This window comes from Zingiber officinale, chromosome 3A (assembly GCF_018446385.1).
Source record: "Zingiber officinale cultivar Zhangliang chromosome 3A, Zo_v1.1, whole genome shotgun sequence".
Taxonomy (NCBI): domain Eukaryota; kingdom Viridiplantae; phylum Streptophyta; class Magnoliopsida; order Zingiberales; family Zingiberaceae; genus Zingiber; species Zingiber officinale.
In genome coordinates, this window is record NC_055990.1 from 105,455,826 (window position 1) to 105,470,075 (window position 14,250).

At 36.1% G+C, this 14,250-nt stretch overlaps 2 protein-coding genes and 1 non-coding gene across 3 annotated transcripts; 1 reads left to right on the forward strand and 2 right to left on the reverse strand.

Moving 5' to 3' along the window:
- Positions 1-576: 576 nt before the first annotated feature.
- Positions 577-3,092, reverse strand: LOC122052228 (putative pentatricopeptide repeat-containing protein At1g31840). Its single transcript, XM_042613661.1, has one exon. It carries the CDS (start codon positions 3,068-3,070, stop codon positions 632-634), a length of 2,439 nt encoding a protein of 812 aa, XP_042469595.1. The 5' UTR covers positions 3,071-3,092; the 3' UTR covers positions 577-631.
- An 84-nt stretch (positions 3,093-3,176) lies between these two features.
- Positions 3,177-3,248, forward strand: TRNAW-CCA. Its single transcript has one exon. It is a non-coding gene; the product is annotated as a tRNA-Trp (tRNA).
- Positions 3,249-10,529: 7,281 nt separating this feature from the next.
- LOC122052229 lies at positions 10,530-13,220 on the reverse strand. The gene is made up of 5 exons (XM_042613662.1): positions 13,034-13,220; positions 12,324-12,945; positions 12,055-12,231; positions 11,539-11,949; positions 10,530-11,480 (listed from the first exon to the last, which is right to left on the reverse strand). The coding sequence occupies exons 1-5, from the start codon at positions 13,145-13,147 to the stop codon at positions 10,672-10,674; spliced, it is 2,133 nt and encodes a 710-aa protein (XP_042469596.1). The 5' UTR covers positions 13,148-13,220; the 3' UTR covers positions 10,530-10,671.
- Positions 13,221-14,250: the final 1,030 nt, after the last annotated feature.

A 14,250-nucleotide genomic window follows, 5' to 3' on the forward strand; every position in this document is an offset into this window, starting at 1 on the left:
GAGGTAGTTCGTTCGGATACGTATACCCTACCTATGATTGCCGTCTCACCTTGACTTTATTCGCCACATCAACTTGACTATTGACCCCACCTTATCTTTGGACCACTTACAACACGCCATATCACCATACATGATATTTTTACTAAGCTGATCGGCATGTAATGTAACTACTAGAAAGTTAAATGATGGTATGTATCGATTACTACCCTGTCATAGACTACCCAAGAGAATTCCGACCGAAAGGAAGAGACATCATCCATCAGCCACGCAAGGTAGTCGCTAGTGCTGCCAGTAGGAAGTATTCATGATCGTGACATTGCAACACGTAGGATAAACTTGAAAGAGCATGTAAGCTATCAGCAATTGCGAGATAAATAGTTCAAGAAGAGGCATATTGAAGAGAAGAGAAGGTCCTAAAGTTTCTTTCGGAGGATGATCAATCACCAAGAGGAGTCACTGAGATATTAGCTTGATATCTTTCTTCTTCTCTTTAGTTCAATGACTAAAATGTCTGCAGCAAAACAAAAGTAAAAAAAGCCATGAAAAATTGAAATTCAACACAATGCTGCTTATACATAGGTAAAGGAATTTCTAATCTCTCTGTAAATCACTGAGGGTCATCAATTGTTGTTCAAGCATATCCTTTTAAGCAATGCAAAAGTTTACTATACAAAAAATTGTCTGGTTTGACACCATTTTGAATCATTCTACCATAGAACATCTTGGCTTCGACTAATCTTCCAATTTCACATAATTTAGTGATCAAAATGGTGTATGCCACAACATCGGGCAACAAACCTCTGCTAGTAGCACATTGAAAAGCCAACCATGCTTCCTCTATGCAATCTTTCTTGCAAAGTCCATCTATCAGGACACTGTAACTAATAATGTTTGGGAGGATTCGATGTTCCAACATAGATTCATGTAGCTCCATGGCATTCTCCATTCTTTCAGCTTTGAAATAGCCATCTGCCAGACAGCTATAGGTCACCACATTAGGCCACGCACCATGATCAACCATCTTACTGAACAATTGTTGTGCCTCCTCCATTCTCCCTTCCTTGCAATATGAATGAATCAAAATCGTATAGGTTATAGTATTTGGCTTAAATACTCTACCAATCCATCTTCCAAATAATTCAACAGCTTCATCCAGTTTTCCTAGATAGCATAAGCCACAAATTATTGTATTACAAGTAACAGCATCAGGCTTGAAGCCCTCTTTTATTAGTTGGGTGATCAATTTCAGTGCCTCATCCACTTGACCCTCCTTGAAAAGAGAATTGATGAGAACATTATAAATAAAAATATCAGGCTGAACACCATTTCTCTGCATCATGTCAAACACTTTAAAGCCAGCAAGTCGATAACCAAGCTTGCAGAAACCATCAATCAAGCTGCAATACATCAATGCATCCGGTGCAAAGCCCCTTTTTAAGATTTGAAAGAATAAATTTACAGCATCATGTAACCTTCCACCACTTGCCATTCCTTTGATAAGCACCGTAAAAGTAACTATGTCAGCTTCAACATTATTCAATATCAATAATCTGTATAATCTAACTGCATCTTTGAATCTGCTAACTGAACAAGATCCATCTATTAATATATTATACGTAACAAGGTTAGTTACCAAGCCAAACTTGAAAAATAATCTAAGTGCATCATCAATCTTGCCCCACCGACAGAGACCCTTTATAAGCAAATTCTGAAGTATCATATCAGGTTTGCAATTCGAATGTATCACCTTGTTATATAGTGCAAATGCTTCTCTCAAGTTTCCACTATTGCAGAGACCATCTATGAGGCCACTAAATGTCATAACATTTGGCTCAAGCAACTGCTTCACCATCAAAGATAGGACCCCATAAGCCTCATCAACTCTATCATCCTGACACAGTCCATGGATCAGAATGCCATATGTAATAGCTGTTGCCGCTACACCATCATCAACCATCCTATTATAGAACTCAAATGCTTTCTGCACCTCCCGAAGCCTAACATAGCCATTGATAAGTGAACTATAGACAATGGCGTCAGGTTTAATCCCACTAGTCAAGGCCTTGTGAAACAGACTATTCCCCTCCTCTGTTCTTCCTTGCTTGCAGAACGCATGGATCAAGATGCTATACACAACCAAATCAGATTTTATGCCCCTCTCTACCATCAGCTCATAAACCTCAATGGCATCGTCCAACCTGCCCTCTTTGCAGCAAGCATGAATCAAAGTGCTATAAGTCACCACGCTCGGCTTTGGACCAACTTCTAAAGTCAAGTAAAACAGATCAAATGCCGTGCCAATCTGATTCTCTTTGCACAGAGTATTCAGAAATTTGGTCAATTCATGAACGGGAGGTACAAACCCTTTCTTCGCCAAGTTCCAATGGTACGAGATGATCTGTTCAGTGCATCTTTTCTTCAGAAGAGTACTCATCACAGTGCTATAAAGGTCTGAACTTTCCTGGCTCAGTAACACATCCATATTACCCATACTGATTAAGGAATTCAAGACCTCTGAGACAACGACCCAAGAAAGTGATATGCCCACCCTGCGAGCCCACAAAAAAACCTGGAAAGATCGGTCGATCATCCCAGCACGACTGTAGCATTTCATCAAACATGTACAGGCCATTCCAGCTTCCGGGTGAGGAGGTGCAGGGAACACAGAGAGAACATCCTTTAGGTCGAACTCCCGCACCATGCAGTTGACGATACTGTCTGCTTCGCTGAACATGCGGCAGCGTAGCGAGGAGATGGCGGCGATGGAGAGGGAGAGGAGGGTAGGGGGTGCGCCAAGATGTCGCTCGGACCATCGGAAAAAGCGGACAGCAGAGGGCGGGTCGGTGCGGAGGAGGTGGAGCAAGGATTCAACGTGGGTGGTGCGTAGGGCGGCGGAGACGGGGAGGAGGCCGGGGTCGGGGTCGCGGTGGCGGTAGAAGGCAGCGGCGATCTGGCGGAGGAATGCGGAGGCGACGGCGGCGGGGTGGTCGGAGGAGAAGCGGCGAAGGGGGAAAAAGTGACGGAGCAGGAGCCGACGCGGCGGAGGAGAGTGAGATGCGACCATGGACATGTGGACGGTCACTGGATCGATCGGTGAGCTCTCGCGAAGATATTCCGATTTGAAGCTGGGTAAAATAAAAACTTAATATAAATAAATAATGTAAATGCATACAACAGGATCCGTGGCGCAATGGTAGCGCGTCTGACTCCAGATCAGAAGGTTGCGTGTTCGATTCACGTCGGGTTCAAATTTCCTAACGTCGCAATTTATTTTTAGGTAATCCAATCAAATCTAGTAATTACTAATTACCGTCTTTCCTCCTCCTATTACCGGTCTACTTCTAAAAATGATATTTAAATTTTAGATACCACTAAATATTTATAGATTTTATCTATTAAATATCTCATTTTCAAATTTCATAATCAAATATCTTACTAACCCCATTCAAATTCCATAATCAAATATTATGATTAATTGAATAATATATTTTTTTAAACAAAAAAAAAAGTATAATATAAGAGCATTCATAATATATTACCATTATAACACTTATCATCTCATTAAAAAAAATATGAGTTTCACTACCACATACTCATTATAACGACATATCTCTTTCACCCACATTGCTTTTAATATTAACACTCATTATTTATGAATTCACTATCATATACTCATTATAACAACATATCTCTTTCTTCACATATATTCCTTTTAACATTAACACTCATTATTTATGAGTTTCACCGTCCACTCAATTATTTTAAAATTATATCATATTAAATAAATATATTTTAAATATGTTTTAAAATATTTAAATTATTATTATTATTATAATAATAATAAATAATAATCTTACTTTTTAAAAAATAATTTTACTATTTTCCAAAAATAATATTTAATTTTTAGAATATATTTATTAAATAAAATAGTTGTTTGTGGGCCACCAAATCCATATTTAATTTTTAATTTTAAAATTTATATTTTTTAATAAATAAAATTTAAAAAAATAAACACATAAGCGCGTTTATGTGAAGGGGTGTTATGACACTCCTTCGTAATGTTGTTTGACACCAAAGGATGTTATAACACCCTATTATCATATGCATTAAGAAATATTTTTTTTAAAAGAAAAATACAACATACACGAATGTATATTTTATAAGTTCGAAATTAAAATATGGAAGTATAAATCACGTTAATAAAACATAAAATAATAAATCATAGAAATTACAAACTATAATTAATTAATAAGATAAAAAAATTTAATATATGTTTAAACTTTTCTTCAATTACTTATATATTACTAGAGTGTCATGAAGTTGTTTATTTGTCATGTCTCGTATATCCATTACGAGGAATTGATGTATTTAGATGAGTTAGTACATTTTCTTATTGTTATTATACTCCTTTAAATGTGTTACTAATCGTTGCACAACCTTATTCAATATATCAATTTAGGTCCTACTCTTCTTTGTCTTTCCTCTTTACTACTTTCTATCGCATTGAACAAGATTGAGCATCTCTATTCTTCACATTAATAGTAGTGTTAGGATTAGAAATTCAGTATGTGCACCTGATGATTCTGATATTCTTACTTTCTTTATTCTCTATCATTTTAAGGATTGAGTGTATACTGGTGTAATATACCAAAAATATAATAAAAAATTGAATATAATTCAAATATGGCATAATTAAATTATTTTAAGGAAAATAAATATATTCCAGTGGATAATTTATCATAAAATAAGTTTATAGGAATTTATGAAATTTACTATAATTTTTCTGGATTTTAAAAAAGTCATTTTAGATTTTATAAGGTAAACAGGTAAGATAGAAAACCTGTTTGAGAATACCCTATTTAAGTTAAGAGTTGATTGAAATTGTAGTGTATGAAATCGATTATTTAATTACGGATATTTATTGGATTAAATTATAATTTAATTAGAATATGGATTTATTTAATTAAGAGGATCTATTGGATTAATTACAATTTAATTAGGTTTCAAATTTATTTAATTAAGGTTATTTATTAGATTAATTATATTTAATTAGAATTCAGATTTAATTTATTAATTTAAATATATATTTAGTTAGATTTAATATATATATATATATATAATTTTATATAATCATGATAGGTTTCTATTTTAGACATAGTATTAAGTTTTATAAAAATAATGTAAATGGCTTAGCATTTATAAATCTATAACTTAATTTTATATATGTGGATATATATATGGAATTGTATAATCATGAATATATGTTTCTATTTAGACTTAGCATTAAGTTTTATAAAAGTAATATATGGGATTTAACATTTATAAAATCTATCTAGTATTAAATAAAAGTATACTAACTTATATGACTCACGTATATATTGTTGGTCCGGGTAGGCCAGCTGAAGAGGGTTGAGTTGCCTAAAACACAAAAATAAACCTTTCTCAATCTTTCGACTCGGATTAGTAATGCAATTATAACATAAACAATAACTTAAAAAAATCAATAAAAGGTAGCAGAGTTTACTTGGTTAAAACCTAGATGGTTGTTAATCCAAGGCAAATGAACGCTTACTAAGAATCACCTTCACTGAAGACGGAGAATCCTTTTACACTTATTAATAGCTCAAAAAGACTAGGAAACTGAATACTAAAATTGTTACATTTTTTCCTATGTCCAGGGGTATTTTTATAGTCCTTCCGAAAAGTTATCCACAGGCTGAAGGCGCCTTCCATAGAGCTGGAAAGTGCCTCCAGCGAGGTTAAAGGATAAAACTTTATCCTTTTCCGCAACGGCCAAATTGCTTGGTCGAAGGCACCTTCCATAGACTTTGAAGGTGTCTTTGCACTGTTCATTGAAGGCATCTTCCATCCATGGAAGGCGCCTTCCATGGCTGGTTGAAGGCGCCTTTAGCCATTGAAGAAGCCTTCTGCCTGAAGGTCGCAGAGGCACGTTCTGCCTGAAGGTCGTAGAGGCACCTTCAACTTCTGTTGAAGGCAGGGCCGTCTCAAGATTCCTTGAGGCCCTAGGCAAAAAAAATTTAAAAACAAAATTTTTTAATATATTTTTAATTTTTTTAAACATTTTTCATTTAGATTTGGGACCGAAAATAATAATTAAAAAAATATTTTTAAAATTAGTTATTAAAAAGAATTAAATATTTTTTTTTAAAAAAAGATAATTTTTTATATAAAATTTAGTTTTCTGATGGGTATTTTGATAATATTTTTATTTTTTATTAATAAAATTATTAAATTATTTAATCTTTTTAGTTAGAATGTCAAATAGATTTTATTAATTTTAATTTTAAAAAATTTATTTTTGCTAATGCATTTTACTTTGTATTTTATGATAAAAAAAATCTCTAATTCATATTATTATCGAGAAATAAAAAGAAAGAGCGAGAAAGAAATATTATCGGCAAAGGAAGAGAAGAACGTTCTCTGCAAGTATCATCGGTGAGGAAGGAGAAACATGCAAAATCGCTGATGAAAAAAGAAAAGGGCACAATGCAATGCACTAATGATAGAACTATTAAGATTTTTAAGAAATATTGAGAAGAAAAGAATTCATTAGGTTTTATAAGAATAGTATTACTAATTGTAAAATAAAATGGGAATCGGAGTAATAATAAAAAAAGAAAGAAATATGTCAATTTAAAAATGAATTATATTTAAGGTAGAATAAAATCTCATATAAAATTATGGTAGACAATTAATGAGAAAATAAAGATAAGTACAAGGTATAAATAGGAAGTGGAATCGATAATGAATTAATTGATAAGGTGTCATTAATGAATTAGCAAGACATTTATAATTAATTAATATTAATGATGCTAATTTAATTTTTTAAATATCTTTAATTAATTAATCAATGGGCCCCATTAAAATTGGGGCCCTAGGCATAGGCCTTAATGGCCTATGCCTTGAGCCGGCCCTGGTTGAAGGCGCCTCTAGTAGCTCCATAACTCCACTCTAGATCTTCCGCTGCTGCAATCGCCTGGGTGATTTCGGCCAACCGAGATAAGGCTCACCCGAATCCAATTTCGGCCTTCTCCTCAAGCAGGCTTTCGCTCTGACTTCTCGTCGCTCGAACGTATCGCACGTTCTTCTCGTCGACCGACGTACTATTTTGTAGCGTCTCGTCCCTCGGGCACAACGAGCCCGTCAACTCTCTCCCGTGTCGTCCTTCTCGCTAGCTACGTCTTCCGCTCGACTTCCTGTGCTCCTAAGCTCCTGCACACTTAGACACAGGGATCAGAAAATAACATGACCTAACCTAACTTGGTTGATCACACCAAAAATAACCTTGGGGTTCCAACAATCTCCCCCTTTTTAAATGCGAGTAACCCAAGTTAAGTTAGGATAAACAACTATAAAGTTAAAGCAATAAAAATACAAGTATGCAATAAAATTCAAAAAGATTTTCAAATTAAATTTAAAATTTAAAATTTTAACTACTACCTCTCCTTAGAATTAATATTTCCTACTCCCCCTTTGATCACATAAAAAAAAAGTGGGATTCCTTAAAAAGTCTAAGGGTACTTTTTCAAAATTAATAAAGTTTGACTCTTAAAATATTTTGAAAGTTTTACAAGTTTTTGTAAAGGAAAACCGAAAAAAAAACTCTAAGTTAAACATATTTGAAAAAAATGAGAAATTTTTCTAAGTTTTACAAGTTTTTTTTTTAAAAAAAATCTAAGTTAAACAAATTTGCGAGCAAAAATATTTTTGAGAAATTTTTTAAAAAAAATGTTTGAGTAACTATTTAAAGCATTATCTAATTTCAATTTAATATTCTGTCAGTTAGTTAATTAAATATTTTATTTCAATACTTAGCTTCCATGCTGTGGCGAGACACTAGACTTTCTTGGTTATTGGAGCAACAACCACTTTCTAAACAAAATCTCATAAGTAAATTAAATGTTTAATGTACTCTCTGAAAGTCCTAAGTCCTAATTAAACTTTAATTAAGATAAGTCTTTGGAACCCAATATAGGTTCCTTCCAACTGGGTTAATTAGGAATTTCTTTGAAATGTATTTCTGAGAAATTTTCCTAATTTGTCCTTTGTGATATTTAAAATATCAGTTTAAATTATATCTTCTAATACTTGTACTATATGTGCATGTATGATTCTTCAATTTTTTTATTTCTTTTTACAAATTGTCATTTTCTAGTTTTAATTTATCAAAATCTTCTAATGGACAAGATTTTGCTAGAATTTCCTGGTCCAAGAGCCTGGACTAGGTCCTGGTGCCCCGAGCGCCTTGCCAAGGTGCCTCGCTGGACTAAAGAGGTCCGGGTGCCCAGAATTGCTCCAGGCGCCCGGATTCTAGTCAACTCTAAGTTGACTTTGTGTCCGGGTCTTCTGCTCCGGCTCCACTCGTTTGAGTGATTTTGGCCATCCAAAGTAGGGCTCACTCGAACCCATTTTTTGACCTTCTCGAGCAACCTTTCACTACAGCTTCTCGCCCCTCGAAAATATCGCGCGCCTCCTTCTCGTCCGCTAGTGTACTCTTCCTCTGCGCCTCGTCCTTCAAACACACTGAGCCCGTCGACTCTCTCTCGTGTCATCCTTCTCGCTAGTTGCGTTATTCACTTAGACACAAGGCATCAAAAGACAACATGACCTAACTCGGACTTGGTTGATCATATTAAAACTACCACGGGGTTCTTACACACCTATGCTGTCCTCCGCATAGTTCTGAGATGCCTCCTTGTAGCTCCGAGGCGCTCGGATATTATTCATCTTTGCAATTCAATCCTACAAATTCATGTTAGTCCAAAAATAAAAAATAATCTGCAAAATAGAGTCAGTTAAAATAAAATTATTAATTAGATAATGTCTTACTAAGATCAAGGATCTAGTTATGGTCTTAACTTAAACTTCTAAATAAAATCCAATTGGGACTCATCTTTACTAGATCACTCTCCTACAGTGACTTACCTTCACTTACCTCTTTGACCCACTATGTCTTTCTACCAGTTGTCAGGCCCCGCAAATCCAGCTGGACTCCTATCAGATATCAGGTCACACCTTGACATATCTGGACTTCGTGCCAATTATCAGGTCCTCAGACCTAATTGACTCATTCTGGTGTCAGGTCTGCTAGACCAGTCAATTTCTGCACACTCAGTAAAAGTATCAAATCACACATAATCTAACTTTAACCATTTGTCGTTGATCAAAATTAAATTTCAATTATTAGTGTTAACTGCACTCACAGGAACGCCGGGGCAATCCCTGGCACCCTTCTAACCCTCCGTGCTTGTCTTGAGTTTTTGTCATTCCCTTGGTGCTCCGGAATGGTGATTCCTCCCTTCTACCTCTTTGGTGGTTCCAAGCAACAATAGCAATCTAGACATTTGCCACGTCACCAGTGATCATTCTCTGGAAGTCTTGGCACAGGAACACTGGTCGAAGAATTTGAATATCTTTGCTTCAGAATCCTAATTCTCAAATATAACCTAGTAATCGTCAAATTTTTGGTATAATGAGACATAATGTAAATGAGGTAGGTACTCCTTATAACAATCATGTATTTTTCATAGATCTCTCTTTTCTCCCTTTACCTTTCCCTTTGTGGAAAAAATCTATAAAATGCTCTAACTTACATCCAATATAACTTTTCCTCCAATATTGATAATTGGATCTATGTTAATTTTAAAAAAATAAGTTTTGTAAATTTCAATCAAATATTTTTTATAAAGCTAAGCTAAACTAAATTTACTTACCAGAACAATTAGGGAATTACAATGAATGATTATAACATATAATCTATAAAATATTAAAATTAGAGATAAGCTAAATTAAGTTGATGAACAAAGCAAAACAACACGATAAAATTTATACACACATATGGGATAAGTTAGAGATGATATAACTTATTTAAATTAAGGAAAACACGCTATTTAGATTAAGCACAACTAAAAAAACTACGTTCCTTAATTATAATGAGGATGTTCAGATAAATAAAAATAAAAAATAAAAACACAGAAAAACTATATACTTTTCGAGACGACTGCTGTTCGACATTGTAATTGGATTACCAATCGAAAAACAAAGGTCATGCGATGGAAAGGACGAGCTAATGCTGTGAAACGAGAAGGAGCTAATGCGGTGAAGATAGTCTGGAACACACCAGTCTGGACTTCCAATTGTCGGAGAACAAAGACACCGATGATGCCCTGCTTCGGCTGAGACCACGTGGGTTTGGCGATTTTGACGATGAAGATTCGTTAGGAGTTTTTTTACAAGAAAACGAAAATTGAGACACGACGACCATGAGGGGATTCTAAAATATCCCCTTCCTAGGGGATTTCAAAAATATTGCAAGACTCGACGACCTCCATTTTACCTTTTAAAATTGAAACAGTTTCTTTAGGATCTGTAAACCCCTTTCATTTTGAGGGTATCAAAATTACTAGTCAGCTCTCAAACTGATGAAACTTAACCAAAAAGTCAACTTAAAGAAATTTCCAAGAACTTTAGAAATGTAAAAAATATATTTTTTCATATGCCAAAGAGAATCAACGGCAAGTGCTTCATTCCTTAGCACTTTTCTTTTTAACCAAACTTTTACTGTTATCATTCTTAGCAAAATAACAAGGCAAGACAAAAAACTTCATATTATTTGAGCTAGTCTCTTCAGTGTGTCCCTTCTCCCATCTTTCATGAGACAATGTTCTGATTGACATCATTTAGAGCTTGCCTTTTTGTTTCCACCTTGTCGACATTGCTGCTCATCTTCTCCTTGTACATCTTCTTCAGCTTTCTCAGGCTAATTAAATCCAAGTTTCCCTGCACATTTTGCTTCTTCTTGTCTTCATTTACCACCACATCTGTGGACAATTCGGCAGAATATTGATCATTTTCTTTGTCAGAGACAGAAACAGCAATGACTTCGCCTGCTTTAGCTTTCTCAGGAATATCAGAAGCCTGTATGATGAAGGAATCTATTGTCGCACCAGGAATCTCATGTTTCGTTTCATCATCTTCGGGGGCAAGATCTTCAAGGTGAAAATCTTCATTTTGCTTATCATCCTCGTTGTCTGCGCCAGAAAGTTGACATTTTGTGACAGCAATGACTTCGACTATTGTCTCTACCTCGCTGTCACAATCAGGAGTATCAGAATCCTGATTCTGGATGAAGGAATATACTGTTGCATCAGGAATCTCATGTTTGGTTTCATCTTCTTCGGAGGAAAGATCTTCAAGGTGAAAATTTTCATCTATCTCATGGGTATGTTCATCTGCAGCATGTTCGGATGCATCATCTTTAGGGGCAAGATCTTCAAGGTGAAGATCCTTGGTTATCTCTAGGTTCTCTAAAGAAGTTATGAGTCCTTGGACAGGTGAACCTTCAAAATCACATTTGGTCTCAGGTACTTCACTTTCTTGAATCACCTCCACAACTTGGTGTTGATCGCCATGGATGCCTCCATCTTCATTTGTATCAGAGTCATCTTTGGTATCACCACCTAAAATGCACAAAGATTAGAGGATAAAATGGAGAAGTGAAGAAAAAAGAATTAATACCTTCATGATGTTGAACCATACTTCTCAACTTCTTCACATCAGTAAATTGTTCATCTTCTGGAACTATTTCATCCACTAAACCGTCTTTTTCAGTAATCATATCCATCGGTTCCTTCACATTAGTGAATTGTTCATCTGCTGGAGCTATTTCTTCCACTAAATCGTCTTTTTCTGTAATCATGTCCATCGGTTTGTCTTCATCATTTTTCGGAAACAAATGGAGTTGCAAAGAAACCTCCTTCACATCAGCTTCTGGAGCTTCTTCTGTAGGCATAACAATCAGTTCGTCTTTGACAACACCTAACTCTTCGGCATTTGGAGTTATTCTGTCCTCTTCAAGATCATGCATCTGAATATTGGCACCAACTACCACCAAAGTGCAACCTTTTTCACAGTGATCGTCGACTTCCACTGTAAACAAATCCAGGATCAACCTCTGATTAGATATTTTAAAAGAAAAAGAAAAACACAAAAATCTAACGAGAGGAATAAATCACAAAATGGTACCATTTTTACCTTTGTCCAGTTGCTCTTCCTCTGGCACCACAGCTATAGTAGGAAATTCTTTAGCTTCTGGAGCTATTACAGCTTCTTCAAGAGAATTTTGTGGAACATCAGAATCAACTACCGCCAAATCGCAATCTTTATCACCATTATCGTCTTTCTCTACCAGAGCATTGCTTATCACTATACCTGTCACCACCATGTCTCATATATAGTTAGATTAAAGATTAAACTTTTGAAAGAGAGGAAACAGTTGCTTAAACTTGGTTCATATTCTCCACCTTGTTCCGGTTCTACTTCTTGGAATGAAGAACCCATCTTGAAACCAGATTCGTCCGTCTTAGCTCTAATCCTTGAGCTCCTCCTCACGGTGGACGTGGTGCTATCTTCGATAGTCGCCCTGGTAGACTGCCTTGTATTCCGACGAGTTGTAACTCTAGCCGAAACAACCGTATCTGCAGCCTCTTGCTCCACCGCAACTGGGGCTTTGGCTGCTGTCCTCCGACCAGTTAGGCGTGCTGGAGTTTTCATTGCGTCTACGGGCTCTTCTTCCTGAGCTTCAATGTCATTTTTCTTGCTCGCCCTTCTAGTGCTCCTTGGAGGCGGCTTTATGGAGCTGCCCTTAGTGACGGTCATCGATGTGGCCTCGGCTTCTTTCTCCACCTCCTCCTTTTCATTTTCTTCTCCTTCAACAGCCAATCGCCGGATCTCGGAGGCATTCACAGTCACACGGCGTGCCCGAGGAAGGGGGCTCGCGGGCTGCTCCCTGGGCTCGATTGAAGCTTCAAAATTCACCGCCGGCGCCGGCGCCGGCGCCTCGCGGCGCAAGGAGGCCTTGCGGGAAGAGGGGACAAAGGGAGTCAGATCCTGAAGCACTTCTTGGGCGTTCTCCAACAATCCATCCTGGAGAATCAAACAATCCATTTCATTACGGCATCAAGATGCGGAAAAGAAGAAAAACAAAAGAAGATTTAGAAGAGATCAATCTTACTGCATGGAGAGCTTGGAGGGCGTCGGCCATGGCGACGTTGGTGATGTTGGCAGGGATACGATTCTGCTTGCAGAGGGCTTGAAGCTGTCGCCTGGGCATGCTGTAGAAATCCATGGCTGCTCTCCTCCTCCTCTTCTCTTCTGCTGCGATCGCGGTCTTCTCGATCGGGATTTCGATCGGCCTTTTCTTGGAGGAAGGGGCATCCGCTGAATGCCTATATATAGACACGTGGATAGTTCGAGATTTTTCGACCGTTGGAGCCTGCCTGCATGCCTGTCTTACCGCATTTGATTTAATTTAATTCGAATATTCGACCGTTGAGGGGTTGCCTTATCACATTAGATTTATTTTTATTTAATTTTATCATTGGAAAGTCTTTGAATGCCTATAAATTTGTAAAGAAAATATATTTATATTTTAAAATTTTAAATATATTCTCTCAAGAATAAAAACACTTTATTTCAAATAATTTTATTTTTTTACCTTTTTTCTCTTTCTTAATTGTTTCTACTTTATTTCTTACTTTTTTTTTTATTAAAATGACAAAATATATAAAAAGATTATTAGTAATTGCTACTCATTAATCTTTTATAATATTAATTCAACATAATTATCTTATTTTAAATTCTCTAACTGCTTCAAAGTGATAAAATTTCAATGTTAGATTTAAATTCAAATCAATCTCTATCTATTTAGAGTTAATTTTTTCAAGAAGCAAACTAATTTGTTACTTAAGTTTCTAGAAATGATTTGGCAGAGCTGACATACACCGCATGGCAGGTGCAGAACTTGATCAAACCAGAGTCACACGAGTCTGACCCAACATAGGATTCAACGTCAGGTCCTCTGACCCAAGGGTGAGGGGTCACATAGCCAGGGCTGACCTAGATTGAGCACAAAGGGAGGATTGATCGGAGGGGTAGGCGAGTGACAGGGTCGTTGAGATCAGAATTTCTGAGAACATGAGTAGATGTGCGGGGAGAACGCGGTAGAGTCTCCCCCCACTCTCTCAATCTGATATAAAAGAACACAGGATAATTTACATTTTTCTAATTTTAATTCTGTTATGAGTCAATTTACATTTTTAATCCTATAACTTGTAATATTTTTTAATTTCAATTCTTTTTCCTCTAAAATTAAAATTCTTCAACGGAAAATAATGAGTTGTAAATTGAATTTGGGGATTTTGATTTTTTATGACCCATGTGTTTTTTATA

What these genes read in the sequence shown, in the direction of transcription:
- LOC122052229 (XM_042613662.1), bottom strand. Translation starts at nt 13,147, where the DNA reads ATGGATTTCTACAGCATGCCCAGGCGACAGCTTCAAGCCCTCTGCAAG. An exon ending in CCCTCCAAGCTCTCCATGCA is followed by an intron (nt 12,946 to 13,033) that starts GTAAGATTGATC and finishes TTGATTCTCCAG; the next exon opens with GATGGATTGTTGGAGAACGC. An exon ending in GGAAGAGCAACTGGACAAAG is followed by an intron (nt 11,950 to 12,054) that starts GTAAAAATGGTA and finishes ATTTGTTTACAG; the next exon opens with TGGAAGTCGACGATCACTGT.
- LOC122052228 (XM_042613661.1), bottom strand. Translation starts at nt 3,070, where the DNA reads ATGTCCATGGTCGCATCTCACTCTCCTCCGCCGCGTCGGCTCCTGCTC.